The following is a 15,081-nucleotide window of genomic DNA, read 5'->3' as shown; positions in this document are numbered from 1 at the left end:
CGAAACCTTTATTATCGACGATAATGTCATGTGAATTTGAAGAGTAGTATTAGACAAATTATTTTCGGCAACGGAATGAGTACTGCTACGTCGTATGAGAACACATATGCACGAGGGGAGGTTGGGTAAGGAAAAATGTATAAACTCTTCAAATGTCTAGCTAGTAGATTTATAGAAATGAAAATTGATATTACTACTGTATGGTGGACATCAGTGTATGCTAAATTTTATATAAACTTCAGATGATCATCATTACAGCAGGTTTAAATTGACTGATGCCTAGTCTGAATTCGACCATATATATTTGTTATTTTCGTTTAACACTACACGTATTCCGATATCAAGATGCTAGAATTGATAAGCTTTTTATGACATCATCTCAAAATACCTCTGTAGTGTAGTATATTCTGCTCGACTTGGTTAGGCATAGTCTCCAGTCTGATCATATTGCTAAGTATGATGATTTATTTGAAAATGTTTGCTTTTTATCCTATTGAGTTTTTACTGATTTACCCAGTTTGTCAGGGCGGATCCAGGAATTTGGCTTATTTGGTTCACACAATAGTCAAACGGATGTTGTTTGAAATGTTTTTTGAATTTGGCTTTCTGAGACGAATTCTGAGGTATCTTAAAAGTATTTACGATGGATTGCTGGCCTTTGTAATTTTTAAGTACTTCTTTCAAATTATCTTACCACAGCCTGGAAAGGTAGATTCCAAATCCAATTTTTTTCTGTAGGTTTTTATGGGGTGGGGGTTCACTGGCAAATAGTGAATACCTGGATCTGCTGCTATAGTTGGCAGTTTATTGATTTGACCAGAACTGCATATGTTGTTGACAGTTAACCATACATTTGTATAATGAGCGAGCATTTTATTGAAATACGGGTAAACTTTTAAAATAGACAATATACAATTGATTTTTCTTACGGATTGGACTGTGTATATGCATTTAAAATGATATGTATATATCGACATTTCATAAAGTTATTCAAACCGAGTGAACGCAATGTAAATAAACTACTTAAATAAATACTACAGTATTCCATTTATTAGAAACTTGACAATTTTTCTTTTTTGTACAAAAAAAATATATCCTGTTATTACATTTATGATAATCGACTGATGATATCATATAAGGAGAGAAACCTAATGATTATACATGTTTCTTTTATACGAGTATTTTGTTAATAAATTCACAAGGAAAGGCAAAAGTCATGAAAATATCTTCTTAATTAGTGTAATGCTGAGATAAGGTAATCCCGAAAAAGAATACCAGCAAACCTTTATACATGTAGCAGGACACACAGTGCAACCTCGTTATAACAGACTCGGATACAACGATTCATCGGATATAACAAATACAGTCTACCTCGGATGTAACGTAGCAGTCGCGACCAGATTATTTATACATTTTAACCGAAATACGGTATACGTACATGTATATACCATAGAAACTTCGTTATATCCGAATGCCATTAAAAAACCATGCATGCCTATGGTGTGCATAAAAAGCCTTCAATGTGTTGAATAATCAGAGAAGAAATAATTATTATTTGCCTCAAGTAATATCATACTTCTCTTGATAACTAAACACCTTTCTTTCAGAAGGCATCATGCTGCTTTAGAACACGCGCTACTGATTACAGCGTATTGTGTAGGGCTATGATACGCCTCTACATGTATGTAAGTGCTGTCATGGAAACTATCGATCACTCGGACATGGCACATGTGCGTATAGTAGGGCTATTGCAGTGTATTAACACTTTCGTTTTTATAAGTCGTATTTTTTCTCATTTTTTAATTTTTTCGATACGTTATATCCGAGGATAATTAAGGCTAAAAAAAAATTGATACCTTGTTTCTCAGCTCTGCTGAGCTTAAAACTTGACCAGGCCGGCCGCCTATCTACTCTGTACATTACTTTTTTTTAAAGTCGTGATCAATTTTACCATAACAGACCCGGCCGCTATAGAAATGAACTGTTTACAAAATTTATCATATTTTACAAAAATGACCCGGCCGCTGCGGAGAAACAAGGTATCATTTTTGTTAAGCCTAAGTTGATTTGACTAATTGGGACCAAATAATTTATACGATATAAGTGATCTACGTTATAAAAAATACGGTATATTCAAGGTTTTTCTAAAGCCTAATAGAAGGAAAAAATCGGGACCTGGGAAATAATATGATATAAGTGAATCTACGGTAAATCCAACGACGTTACATCCGAGGTAGACTGGATAGAATTTCGTCCCAAGTAAGGCAATTTAATTATTTTCATACTGGATATAACGAACTATCGGTTATTACGAATGTGTTATCAGGTCCCGTGGAGTTCGTTATAACGAGGTTCCACTGTAACAATATTTGCACTAAGGGCACTTTTCTAAAATTTCATTGGGGGCAATGGGGCAACTGAACCGACGAATAAATTCTGTGTACCAGTACACAAATAAACCCCAGTAATTCAATCACTGTAGACTTGTATATCTTAACAGGATGACTTTAGTAGGGGTAGGGTCCAGGGAAGTAAAAAGGGACCATATGAAATGTTACTGAAGGACAATGCAAGAAAAGACACATAACGATTTAGCCCTTATGGCCTTCGAAAATAGAAATGGTTTAAAATTTTGAGAAGAATTGGGTGGGATTTCCACGACGTTGAGCAATGAAATTAATCCAAAATCACAATACCATTGTATATCATTTTGCATGAGAAAATACCACTTCTGTTTGTTTTATATTTACCCACCTTTAGTGAAGAAGGTCACTTAGGATTTTTGAGGTAGACATTTGTAGGGAACAAATTTTGGGGGTCCTGACCCCCTTGGATCAGCCTCTAAATCTGCCCTGGATACCTGTTCTCCAATTGCTGCTAGATTGGAGAAGTTACAGGTTCAGGTCTACTCGGTTAACAAAAGGAATCATAGTATACTTAATATTTCAGCATTTACACCGCTTGCAGTCAATTTAATTTGATTTCTCTCGACTAGTGCCAGTATATCACTTTCTGTTATATCAGCTTTCTTCAGTTTATTTTGTAAACGTCGTTTTTCGATCCATTTTTTCTTGCTCTGAGCTGTGTTCGGTGGGTCGAGGCCCATGCGCGCACGACGGTTCCACGCTTTACCGGTCTGTTTGTGTTTGACAGTGCGCGTGTGTTTTTCGAGGTCATGTTTGAAGCCAGATTGGAACGAGCACAACGAACAACGAAACACAACGCCAGTCGGATGACAACGTTGTGTGTGCCCTTTCAAATTGGCCGCTACATTCGTGACATATTCGCACTGCGAGCACTTGTACTCATTTCCAATTACGTGGCGCTTTGCATGCACATTCAACGCGGACACTGTTTTGAATGTTTTCAGACATGTTTCGCAGACATGCGGACGCTCGGACGAATGTTTATTTTTGATGTGCATTTGCACGTAGTGTTCGACCAGAGATGTATAGGCACAGTTCGGACATTGATAAACAGTTTTTTCTGATGACAGAATCTTATGCTTCGCATACATGTGATATTCGAGATTTTTCTTATCGTGAGTCGAAAAATGACAGATTTTACATTTGATGACATGCTTCGCCTTTGGGTGAGCTTTAACTCTGTGCGTGCACAATTTCATTTTTGTCTCGAAAGTTTCTGAACAAACACCGCATGAGTGCTTGTGTGGCGTTGTGACTGAGTGCTTTTTCAATTTATGATATTTCAAAATCAACTGCCGATAACTCGTAAATTCCTCGCAAATTTCGCACGTAAGCAACTTTAGATTTGAAAATATGTCAGCATTGCAATTCTTTCCATGCGAGTCTTTCAGGTGATCGGCGTACACATCAATTTTCGCGTACGTTATTCCGCAGTATTCACAACGAAAATCATCGCACAAGTGAATGCGATGGACGTGATTTCGCAATGCAGTAACACTTTCCGCTCGGTATTGGCATACTTTGCAGAATAAACGCGATTCGGCTTCTGAAATTAAACCTTCGCAAACCGGCATTACAGTTTCACCATCGGTGAACAGATTCGCACACATTTTGCAATCTGAATCAACCTCTTGTAAATTCGCCGATGAGGATATATTCCTCTCGGCTGCTAGATTTTTTGTGATTTTTGTCGCTTTTTTACAACATTTACCGTTATGAGCTTTCCAGGCACGAAAAGAGGTGAACGAAGAGTCGCATTTCGCACACGCAAATCCGTTACTCGGAATATCTTCGCCGCTAACGACGTTTTCGATTACGCCAATATCTTGTCTGGGAAGCTTATGTTCAAGTCCTAAAGAATCTTTTGTTTCTATTAAGAGGCAGTTGGAATTGTTGACCAGAATCATCGGTTTTTCTATCAGATCCATTTCGGATATATCGTCATTGGCATCACTTTCATCGAGTTCATGAACGTCCATTTGGTTATTCTCAGTTTTACAGACATTTTCGAAAGATTTTTCACAAATTGACGAAAGATACGGGATTTTCAACTGAGCCGCTACATTCTGGAATACTAGAATATTTGTATGGTTTAGTTCTACATGTCCGGTGTAGAAAAATTCAACTAATTTCATCAACTGTTGTTGTGAAAGTCCACCAAGTTCAAATTTCATTTGTCCGTTCTTTTCGCAAGTCCGAAACTCACTCGCCAGTACATGACTCCACGCAGCTAGTAATACACGATGAACTTTTAATGCAAGGCCTGATGCAATCAGTTCTGCATCGCAGAGAAATCCAGTCCTGCGAAATTCATCGAAACATGACATCAAACCTTGAAGCTCATCATGATTGCATATGGCAGAATTAACCTGTGGAAAAAGTTAATTGATTAATTCCAGTTACATAAAGTAAATCCAACTTCCCACAGAGCTGACTATCAGATTATCACGTGCCCTGTACAAAATATTTGAAATTGTCCTACACTAATTTATGCGATCTCGACTAACTACAACTCTACCCATGAATTTGCTAGCCTTTATTCTGAGACAGAGCGACGAAATTTCGTCATTCAATGACTCAAGAGTAGGAAAATTTGTTTGCTGTACGCAATAATTTGAGGCAATCAGCTCCATGGCAAGCAGGGTCATCATGGCTTACTACAAATCAGCTTCCAGTTCCATAGTTGTGAGTTAAGATTTCACTCTAAGCAAATGATTGAAAATGAACTAACTTTACTCAGATTTTACTCTCTCACAACTGTGGAACTAGATCCAGCACAGACTACTTTCATTCTACACTCGCTAGTCAATCCCCCAAACCTCTGACTTAGTAAGTGAATTTTAGTCAGCAGAACCTATCAACAAGCACATTTAAATAGATTTTAAATACCGGGAAGACAAACTAGGGGTCCAGTTACACCATGCCCACTTGGGAAGATGTTTAAAATGCTAAAAAATCTAACAATTTCAATATTCAACGCCCCCTGGTGACCATATACAAAACCCAATGTCCTTGAAACTCACCACAATCATTGAACATGTCATGAGCTACAACTTCGCAATTGGTCATGGTGACAAAATATGCCTAGATACCAATATAATAAGGAAATACTCTTGCTCTTAAGTTATTCTACTATTCAACGCCCCCTAGTGACCATATAGAATAACTAATGTCCTTGAAACTCACCACAATCATAGACGATGTCATGAGCTACAACTTTGCAAGTGATTGTGCTAACAAAATATGCATTGGTACAAATATAATACAGAAATACTAAGATATTGTAATATTCAACGACCCCTGGTAGCAATATACAAAAACCAATGACCATGAAACTCACCACAATCATAGAACACGTTATAAGCTACAACTTTCTAATTCCTTGTGGTAACAAAATATGCTGAGGTATCAATAAAATGTCGAAAAACTTTTTCCCACCTACGAATGAGTACTGATGACACCAAGATGACCGCCAATTGCGTCATAATTGGCTGATCAAAAATACCAGTCCCAGGTATAAAACTTCCCTTTCCAATGAATACTTATCAGCAATTGCAATGAGAAATGGCAAACCAGTAGGAAGCTCCAGGACTCAGAATTCGGGCCAAAAATGACATATTCGGGCACTTAAAAGGTCATAGGACGGCCATCTTGAGTCCGATCGACCCAATTTTTCTTAAGCTGATGGGCCCTGGGGGATTCAAATATATACGAAAGATCAAGGTAATTGATCAAAGCGTCCCCAAAATTTCCCTCAAAAAGTTCAAAAATGTATAAAAAGTGCTGATTTTTGCGAACAACAATGGCTGCCAGTCAGCCATCTTGATACTGACAGGGCCAGTTTTTGGGCTGAAGATGTGTCTAGGGTAGATACATTGTAACCTAAATATCAAGACATTACATTGAAGCGTCTTCAAAACTTCCCAAAATAACTGGATTCCGTCTACGGACGGACGATGGATGAAAAGTGAACGCAATAGCCAGCTGGAACTAAAGTCCCAAGTGGACTAAAACATATCTTTCTCACCATCTTGTTCTTGTTCATATGATATTTTTCTCTAAATGATGCCTCCTCACTAACAAGTTTATATTTCCAGTCAGGATGCTGCATAAAAAATTGAACAAAATTAAATACCAAAGAGCCATCTAAGATCATCACTGTGTTTTTATGAGGTTGTTCTATTTATGCTATTGATGCATGTAGTTGACTATGATTAGTGATATAGGCCTAGCAAATAAATATCACATTTAGTATAAATAGGAGGGGCGCATGTTGGATCATGGCTTAATCTATTTCTAATGGCACCTTTTGTACTCTTTTGCACAAAAAATGCCCTAAATTCCAACAAATTGATAGCCGGCATCTCCTAGAAAGACATGGCCTGCGGAACTGGTATTGGCCGGACCAAAACTTTGCCGATCATGTTTCACTTTTTGACGTAAGCTACAGCAATGCCGATAATCACACTAAATTTTGCATAAAAACAAGTATCATCTTGCTGTGAATTTTGTCCCGATGTAAGGAAATTTATTTCAAATTTCTCGTGCCAGAATGTCATCAAAACGCATGTTCTGGTTATAAACATTTCAAGAGCTTTTTCAAAAAGAGGATCCCCAGATCCCCTACCAGGGCCGGACCAATGTGTTTCTCCTTCTAAGGCTCTAAATGCCCTAAAAAGGACACCATTTTCCTGTAAAATTCCAAAAAAGTCTCAACAAGAACTAAATAGTCACCTAAGCGCTGGTGGTAAGCTTTTCTAATCCGCCAGGCCTATACTAACGTTAAGGATAACAAGGGCCAAAACACGGTTGGAACTAGGAACACCACACGCAAATGTTAAAAATGTTCAATAAACAGAAAATTTCAATATTCAACGCCCCCTGGTGAATATATTAAGAAAGCAATGACCATAAAACTCACCACAATCATAGAACATGTCACTAGCTACATTTTGCAATTGATTGTGGTGACAAAATATGCCTAGACACCAATACAATATTAAAATACTAAGTTATTCAGTTATTCAATGCCCCTGGTGACCCTATACAAACTAGGGGTCCGGGGACACCATGCCCACTTGGGAAGTGGTTTCAGATATCAAAAATCTAACAATTTCAATATTCAATGCCCCATCCAATGACCTTGAAACTCACCACGATCATAGAACATGTCAGCAGCTACAATTTTGTAATCTATTGTGGTAACAAAATATGCTTAGTTACCAATATGATATGGAAATACGAAGTTATTCTACTATTCAATGCCCCCTGGTGACCATATGCGAAGCCCAATGACCTTGAAACTCACCATAATCATAGAACATGACATGAGCTACAACTTTGTAATGGTAAAAAAATATGCCTAGGTACCAATATAATAAGGAAATACTAAATTATTCTACTATTCAACGCCCCCTAGTGACTATATAGAATAACTAATGTCCTTGAAACTCACCACAATCGTAGACCATGTCATGAGCTACAACTTTCCAATTGATTGTGGTAACAAAATATGCATAGGTACGAATATAATAAAGAAATACTAAGTTATTGCATTGTAACGCCACCTGGTGGCCATATGCAAAAACCAATGACCTTGAAACTCACCACGATCATAGACCATGTCATGAGCTACACATTTCCAATTGATTGTGGTAGCAAAATATGCTTAAGTATCAATATAATGTGGAAAAACTTTTTCCACCTACGAATGAGTACTGATGACACCAAGATGGCCACCAATTGTGTTATAATTGCCTATTCAAATATTTCTGTCTCAGGTATAAAACATCCCTTTCCAAAGAATACCCACCACAAATGACAATGAAAAATGGCAAACCATTAGGAAGCTACAGGACTCAGAATTCAGGCCAAAATTGACATTTTTGGGCACAAAAAAGGTCAGGACACCCATCTTGAGTCTGATCGACCCAATCTTTCTCATGCTAATGGGCCCTTGGGGGATACAAATATCTATGAACAATCAAGGTAAATGATCAAAGCGTCTTCAAAATTTCCCTCGAAAACTTCGAAAATGTGTAAAAAGTGCTGATTTTGGCGAACAACAATGGCTGCCAGTCGGCCATCTTGAATCTAATAGGGCCAGTTTTTGGGCTGAAGATGTGCCCTAGGCCCTAACAGACTTACCCATGAAATATCTATATCATGATATCTCAAATTGAGGCTCAAGGAATGGCAGCCATCTTGTTTTGCGTGGATATTTCAACAGTAAGTCAATTTTAATAAAGTATCTAATTAAAGGTCTCCTTCTAGGCAAGTCATTCGAATGATTAAGAAAATTGATAATATGATCCTCTAGAATCTATTTGACTAACCATTGGTTGGTGGGTATTTTAGGCCTAGCAGCGGCAGTTATTTAACAAAAGGGTCAACTGGAATTGAAAAACCATGAACAAATGAATGACAACTGCTTTTCAGAGGGATATCCTAGTATTCAAGATGAGATATCAAAATATGAAATGACTACTTTATTTCCTAAAGGTGAAGCAGATTGGAAAAATAAAATTTCTTTTTAGCTCGACCGTCTGGTAGATTCTTAACAACCAATAGGCCTATTGTTTATCGGAACTTTAGAGCGGATAAATAAACAATATAAACACAAGGTCCGTGATATTTTGAATTTATTCGCAGTTTATATTTAGCGCCATTCTCGCGAGATTATCAACAACCCGGAAATAAAATCCAAGCCCATCGCCATCGCCAAACCCCTGTGGTAGTATGATACTTTAAATTAATATTTATTTAGGCCTAGGCCTAATGTCTATTTCAACCTGACTTGAGAGCATTCCGGGTGGCCTAGCTCACTCATTTTTGGGAGTACATACCTGATAAAGGTCTTAGTAGGACCAGCAGAATCAGAAAGGGCAGGCAGTCGACCTTAAACATCGTTTTTTAATCCACTTTAAACTGTATGAAGGATATCCAAAAAGTCTCGATTGAAAGGGGTTCATGAGAGAAAAGAGACTCCATGATTTGAAGTTTAACAATATGTCTCCGTACCTACCAACAGAAATTTGGTATGTAGGCATAGAAACATATTTTTAAACTTTCAAATCATGGAGTCAATTCTCTTCATTTAACCCCTTTCAGTGAAGACTTTTAGATATCCTTCAATACAGTTTCAAATGGATTAAAAAATGACGATTTAGGTTGACTGCCTGTCCTTTCTGGTCCTATTAAGACCTTTATCAGGTATGTACGTACTACCAAAAATGAGCGAGCTAGGCCCCCCAGAATGCTAACTGATCCTAAGGCGTTTTTACGAGCATCCGATTTTTGCGATCGATCGTAGGAACACATTTACGAGCACCGATTTTTGCGATCGATATCACGATCGGCATTTTTACGAACACGATTTTCCGATCGATTTTTGAAATCGACCAACTCGCTCGGCGAGCGATTTGGCGATTTGATTTCCAAGATGGCGGCACCGGGTAGTTCAAAAACATACATTTTTTTCCTCAACGTCGCCATATTTATGTCATGTGATTAGCCAAATCCATCGTCATTTTTACGAACGTTCGATCGAAGCAAATCGTTCACGAAATCGATCGCAAAAATCGGATGCTCGTAAAAACGCCTCTTAACCACTAGTCCCCTATTTTTGAATCTTACCCTCAAGTCAGGTTGAAATAGACATTACACGTAAAGCCGCCTGGGCGTCGTGGTGGAAAGAAAAGGTGAACAAAAATACATTTCGATGTCATACGGAAGACCTCAGACGACTTACGACATTATTAGATACAACGTGCGAGATAACATTTGATAAGAGTGTGCGTCCGTACGCGACCTACTACGCAGACTGGTTACCGATTGAAAGGGACAGGCAACCAGTCTAAGATATACATTGAGAAATGGATCGCTCCGAGAATATCCAAGTCAGGGAAAACATAATAGTACGATAACCACACCAACGGTGGTGAACCAAGATGATAAGATAAAAAACCGGGCCCTATGTACAAATTAAAAGAATTTTAATCTGCGATGAAACCTTCCATTCGGCTGAATTTGATCACATCTCCAACTCTCTCAAAAATAGGCTTACCCCGATCGTGAACATATTGGAAAATGCGAATTGTTAAATTTGTGAACAAAAAAATTTGAATCTTGAATCTTAATCGGTTTAGTGCGCCGCAAACCGATTTCAAACAAATGCTCATCAAATCCTGAGGCGCATTTCAGTGTTTGAAATCGGTTTGTATAAACCAGTTTATATCGGTTTATTACGTCACAAACCGGTTATAAATGCCGTTGAGTGAACAAATGCAACACTAGGAAAAGTCGGTTTGGGTCAGCTGCCGCAGAAATCTCATACGGCCAATGTTGAAACGTCGGTTTGATCATAGAACTATAACTTTCGTTCTTATAGTGGTTTGATGTAAACCGCTCGCAAAGCAGTTTAGTCGGTTTGCGCACAACGTTTAGGTTTATGCCTGAACAAAGACGCCGGTTTATGCAAACCGGTCTGTAAACCGGTATGAACAAAGACGACTCTTTTCCCACAAACCGCAAACCGTTCATCCTCGCTTGCCAGGGTCCGGTATCACTCCCGAACTCGCTTCCACCAGCCCCCTGGCCTCACGAAGCGTGATTTCATTACTGGCGCTGTTGCGCGTGACGTCATATATCGATTTGCGAAATACTTCCTTGTTCGGTAAAACGTTCGCTGATTGGTCAATTTAACGGGAAAACCAACAGAAGTCTACTGACGGTTTGTTACAAGCGCTGTGATTGGTATGACCGGATTCTGGTCGGCTAGTAACGACTCCAACGACTCGTGAGGTCAAGGGGTCGGGGAACAGCTTTAGCGTAGTGGTTTCGAATCCCTTGACGGGTGAAGATGCAAACCGTTTCGATTTGTGCAAACGTATCAAACGAATGCGCCTCTGGCAAGCGATGATGGGGCTAGCCTGATAGACTGGTTGCCGGTTAATATTGACGATATTCGAATTAGAAATAACTTGATTGTTACTGGAAATTATATCAAATTATTCATAGTCATGTGTGATCTTTCTTTAAGGCATCAACAATCTTTCAAGTTAAATTTCTTGTTGTATCAATAAATACAATAAATTGAATTTAACTGAACGGAATTGAAGGTCGCCGAGCGTGTAAGACACTTCCGGGTCTAGTGACAGCTCCGCAGTTTTGACTTCGAGTTTGGTAGAGTATTTGCGACGTATTTTCGCGTATGAACTCAAGAGTTGACGTATTTTCCGTGAATGAATTATAGTGTACGATGTCGGTATCTTTTTGTCGTTTCAATTAAACCGGTGAATTCCTGTCGATCTATTCTTAAATTTAGCCGTCCGTTGGCGTTGGCGTTGTCAAACTCGACTCAGAGTTAGTCAGAGTCATCGTCGTCGTCACGCACGTCGGCCCCCTCACAATTTCATAAAGAGACAAGTAAGAGAATTTTGATATTCCAATTATCAATCATGAGATTTGGATCTGCAATTTCCTTACGACGAGGTTTCGTTGTGATGATGGGGATCTTCGTAATTATCGAGCGACACAGATTATGTCACGTTAAAGCGGCGGCAGCTGCAACCAATGCTGCTGTCGGGGATACAAAAAAGAAACCACCGCTGCCGCCTGTGATGAAACCAGTTGCAAAGCATGAAAAGACTGGGCAAGTTTCTCAATCGGAAATCGCTGAGGCCTTATCTGACATCGATGGTGCGAATTCAAGGTAGGCAGGTGTCTTAATTACAGAATTGGGGTTCAGATTTTTTGCAAATTTTTCTTTCAATAACAGGATTCATAGTGGTCCTTGGAAATAGTGGAGTGGGAATGGGTCAAGTCAAAGGCCTTGAAAGTCATGGAGTAAGCCTATAGGCCACAGGAAACTGACAAAAAAAAATTTTGACCCCAGTATCCTAGTAGTCTAGTACCTAGCCGTTGTTCCTGAAACAACTTCTAGGGCGAAAGTGCTCATATAAGGTTAATTTTCGTCCCTCATTTTGAGGGACGTGGCTTTGAGCGTCTATTTCACCCCTTAAAACACCATCAACTTACCTCAAACTGACTGTTCTGTAATCAGATGGAAGTTAGGCTAACTATTGTTTGTGCATAAATTTGTAATCCTAAGTAGCTTTTGACAATCGTAGTAGCTCAAAACTTTTGACTAGTCGCCTCAAAAACAGTTGAAGTGAAGCAACATAACAAATATGGCGGCTTTTCGTGGTGCATGATGGGAGTGTAAATTACGGATTCGAACTTAAACTTGGTGCCAATGCAGATATTATTCTTGTTTCAAATTATTAAGGTTAAAATTGACAAAAATCTATGCATTTTATCAACAAAAAAATAACATTTAGAGTAATTTTAGAGAGACATATTGAATTTTCATATTTTATTAATTTAGTCCGTATTGGAAATCCCGATAGTGGCAATCAATTCAAATCAAATCAATAAATTCCCCGGTTCGCGATTTAAATCATCAAAAATTTATTATAAAACACGTTTTCAAAGTCAACAAGAAGGTAAATAATTTATTTATTTTCGTACAAAGGTTTGATTTGACACTGAAATCAGTTGTTGCATTGCAATTAACAGGAGTTAACCTCTATATGATACTTTAGCGTCAGACGTTGTACGGAACCGTAACAACGACTGGTATTCAGACTAAGTATCCTAGGTACTATTTATAACAAGACAAGGGACGGTCATCCTTATTACCGAGATGACGTATTTTACCGAGATGAACCGAGATCAACTGAGATGAAATGAAATAGCCTATAACATATTTATTTATTCCTTATCGATTTTAATAATTGAAATCATATTATATCAGTAATAAATGCCTGCTGGAGTGCATATTTTGTCGGATATTTTTGTAGAAAAATAACTTAACTTTACCGAGATGAGATCGTCGATCAATCAAATTCAATGAAATTTTATTGCTAACCGAGTTTACGTATTTGAAGTCAAAATTTTTTTTAATAAAAAAAAAATATGTAAAATATGACTCTAGAAGGTATTTATTACTGATATAACATAATTTCAAGTGTTGAAATCGATAAGGAATAAATAAATATGCTATATTTCATTTCATCTCGGTTCATCTCGGTAAAATACGTCATCTTGGTAATAAGGATGACCCACAAGGGAGCCAACTCTCCATCAGATCGGTCGATAGGTATGTCACTTCAACAATTCGTAACTTCGTTATTGATAATCCAATCCACTTCAAGTAAGATTATTCTTAAAGATAACGAATTTCTGCGTTAGACTGGGTGTTTGCATCCTCCCTTTGCAGGGACTCGAACCTGATGGCATCGCTACACTCAACCACGGCACGGACCCCTGCCATAAACGACCATGTGCGCAGTTACATGCGCACTATCCGAACAAAAACTGGCGGCACCAATCAGATTGCTCGTTGTATAATCGCTTTGGCAATCAATTCCAATATGGATTCCGTTTCGTCTCTGAGTAAATTCGAACTGCAAATATTTGAAGAAATCTGTCGTCGTTTCGGTTTGGAAAGTTTATCGAGTCATCAGATGTTGTGTTTGATAACTGTTTGATAACAAAGCACACGAGAACGAACAAACAAACCATGCTTCGACAACCCGGAAATCATATAAATGGGAAAACCCGGGCGGAAGTATGGACCAAATGAAACATGATTTCTGATTGGTTGACAATGACATCACGGTAAACCTGCGCATGTATCTGCGCACATGGTCGTTTATGGCAGGGTTTCGTGCCGTGGCAACCTCGATGCCATCAGGTTCGAGTCCCTGCTGGGGGAGGATGGGGTGTTTGAGAAAGATTTGAGTGCCTTTGAGATTGTTAAATCGTTCGATTAATCCCCAAAAATCAGCAAAATCCGTCTGTACCGCACCAGCCTGGAAGTAAATATGACCATGATTTTTTAAAACAAACAGCGCTTTCGACCAGAATTTCGGAGAATTCGGCCTAACTTATTATGAATGAAACTAGTAATATAAGGTAAACCCTTACTGAAAACTGCTGAAAAATGATCTCAGATGATGTGAAAAATCTAAATTTTCTGAGGGAGGGAAGACCACCCGACATTACTTCGTGCTTTTGGCGCTCAGCTGGCAGCTGGCACTGACAGTAACTTCACGCCTACGGCGTTTGTTATTTCTAAGTTATTAAGAGATTTAAGATTTTCTGACGTTTTAATGATGGCTTCTTATCATCCCTGCTAATACTAACCCTAAAATCTAAATCTAACCCTAAGTGTAAAATTTGATTTTTAGCCCACTTGGGGCTAGATCATCATATTGAGAGTATGACTGTCTCCGGTTGATTTTAGCATCAGCTAATGTCCATTATGGAAACATTGTTTTTCAGTTCATCATTGCCGGGTATTTCTGAAACAAACAATGTGTCAACTACACTAGTTCCAGTAACAACGAGCAGTGCTAAAGCTGATGTGGATTTACCGAAAAAAGGTTCTGCAGAAGCTGAACATCATTATACTATGAACCTATTCTTCATTTTACTTGTAGTTGGTAAGTTATTGTGAACCTTTGCTTTCTTTCTTAATAGCTTTGGGCTGTGATGCGATTGAAACCAATGCAACTGAGGAGAAAAATTGTCATGGTTGCGCTGGTGTCAGTTACCCTTGAATGATTTCAATTTGTGCTTGGTCACTAGT

The 15,081-nt window shown here is 38.4% G+C and overlaps 2 protein-coding genes across 2 annotated transcripts in view; one reads left to right on the top strand and one right to left on the bottom strand.

Annotated features, from left to right (window-relative positions):
* Window positions 1–940: 940 nt before the first annotated feature.
* On the bottom strand, window positions 941–10,228 carry LOC141901706 (uncharacterized). Its single transcript, XM_074789127.1, has 3 exons — window positions 10,177–10,228; window positions 6,454–6,531; window positions 941–4,795 (listed from the first exon to the last, which is right to left on the bottom strand). Exons 2-3 carry the CDS (start codon window positions 6,469–6,471, stop codon window positions 2,927–2,929), a joined length of 1,887 nt encoding a protein of 628 aa, XP_074645228.1. The 5' UTR covers window positions 6,472–6,531; window positions 10,177–10,228; the 3' UTR covers window positions 941–2,926.
* A 1,337-nt stretch (window positions 10,229–11,565) lies between these two features.
* LOC141901690 (sodium/hydrogen exchanger 8-like) overlaps window positions 11,566–15,081 on the top strand; it is a 48,452-nt gene continuing 44,936 nt past the window's right edge. Inside the window, exons 1-2 of the mRNA XM_074789105.1 lie at window positions 11,566–12,138; window positions 14,775–14,935. Coding sequence (XP_074645206.1) covers window positions 11,885–12,138; window positions 14,775–14,935 — 415 coding nt within the window. The 5' untranslated portion in view covers window positions 11,566–11,884. The remainder of the gene's footprint in view (window positions 12,139–14,774; window positions 14,936–15,081) is intronic.

Source organism: Tubulanus polymorphus, chromosome 3 (assembly GCF_964204645.1).
Source record: "Tubulanus polymorphus chromosome 3, tnTubPoly1.2, whole genome shotgun sequence".
NCBI lineage: Eukaryota > Metazoa > Nemertea > Palaeonemertea > Tubulaniformes > Tubulanidae > Tubulanus > Tubulanus polymorphus.
Note: the sequence above shows the minus strand (reverse complement) of the source record. Positions and strands in the feature narration are given on the sequence as shown.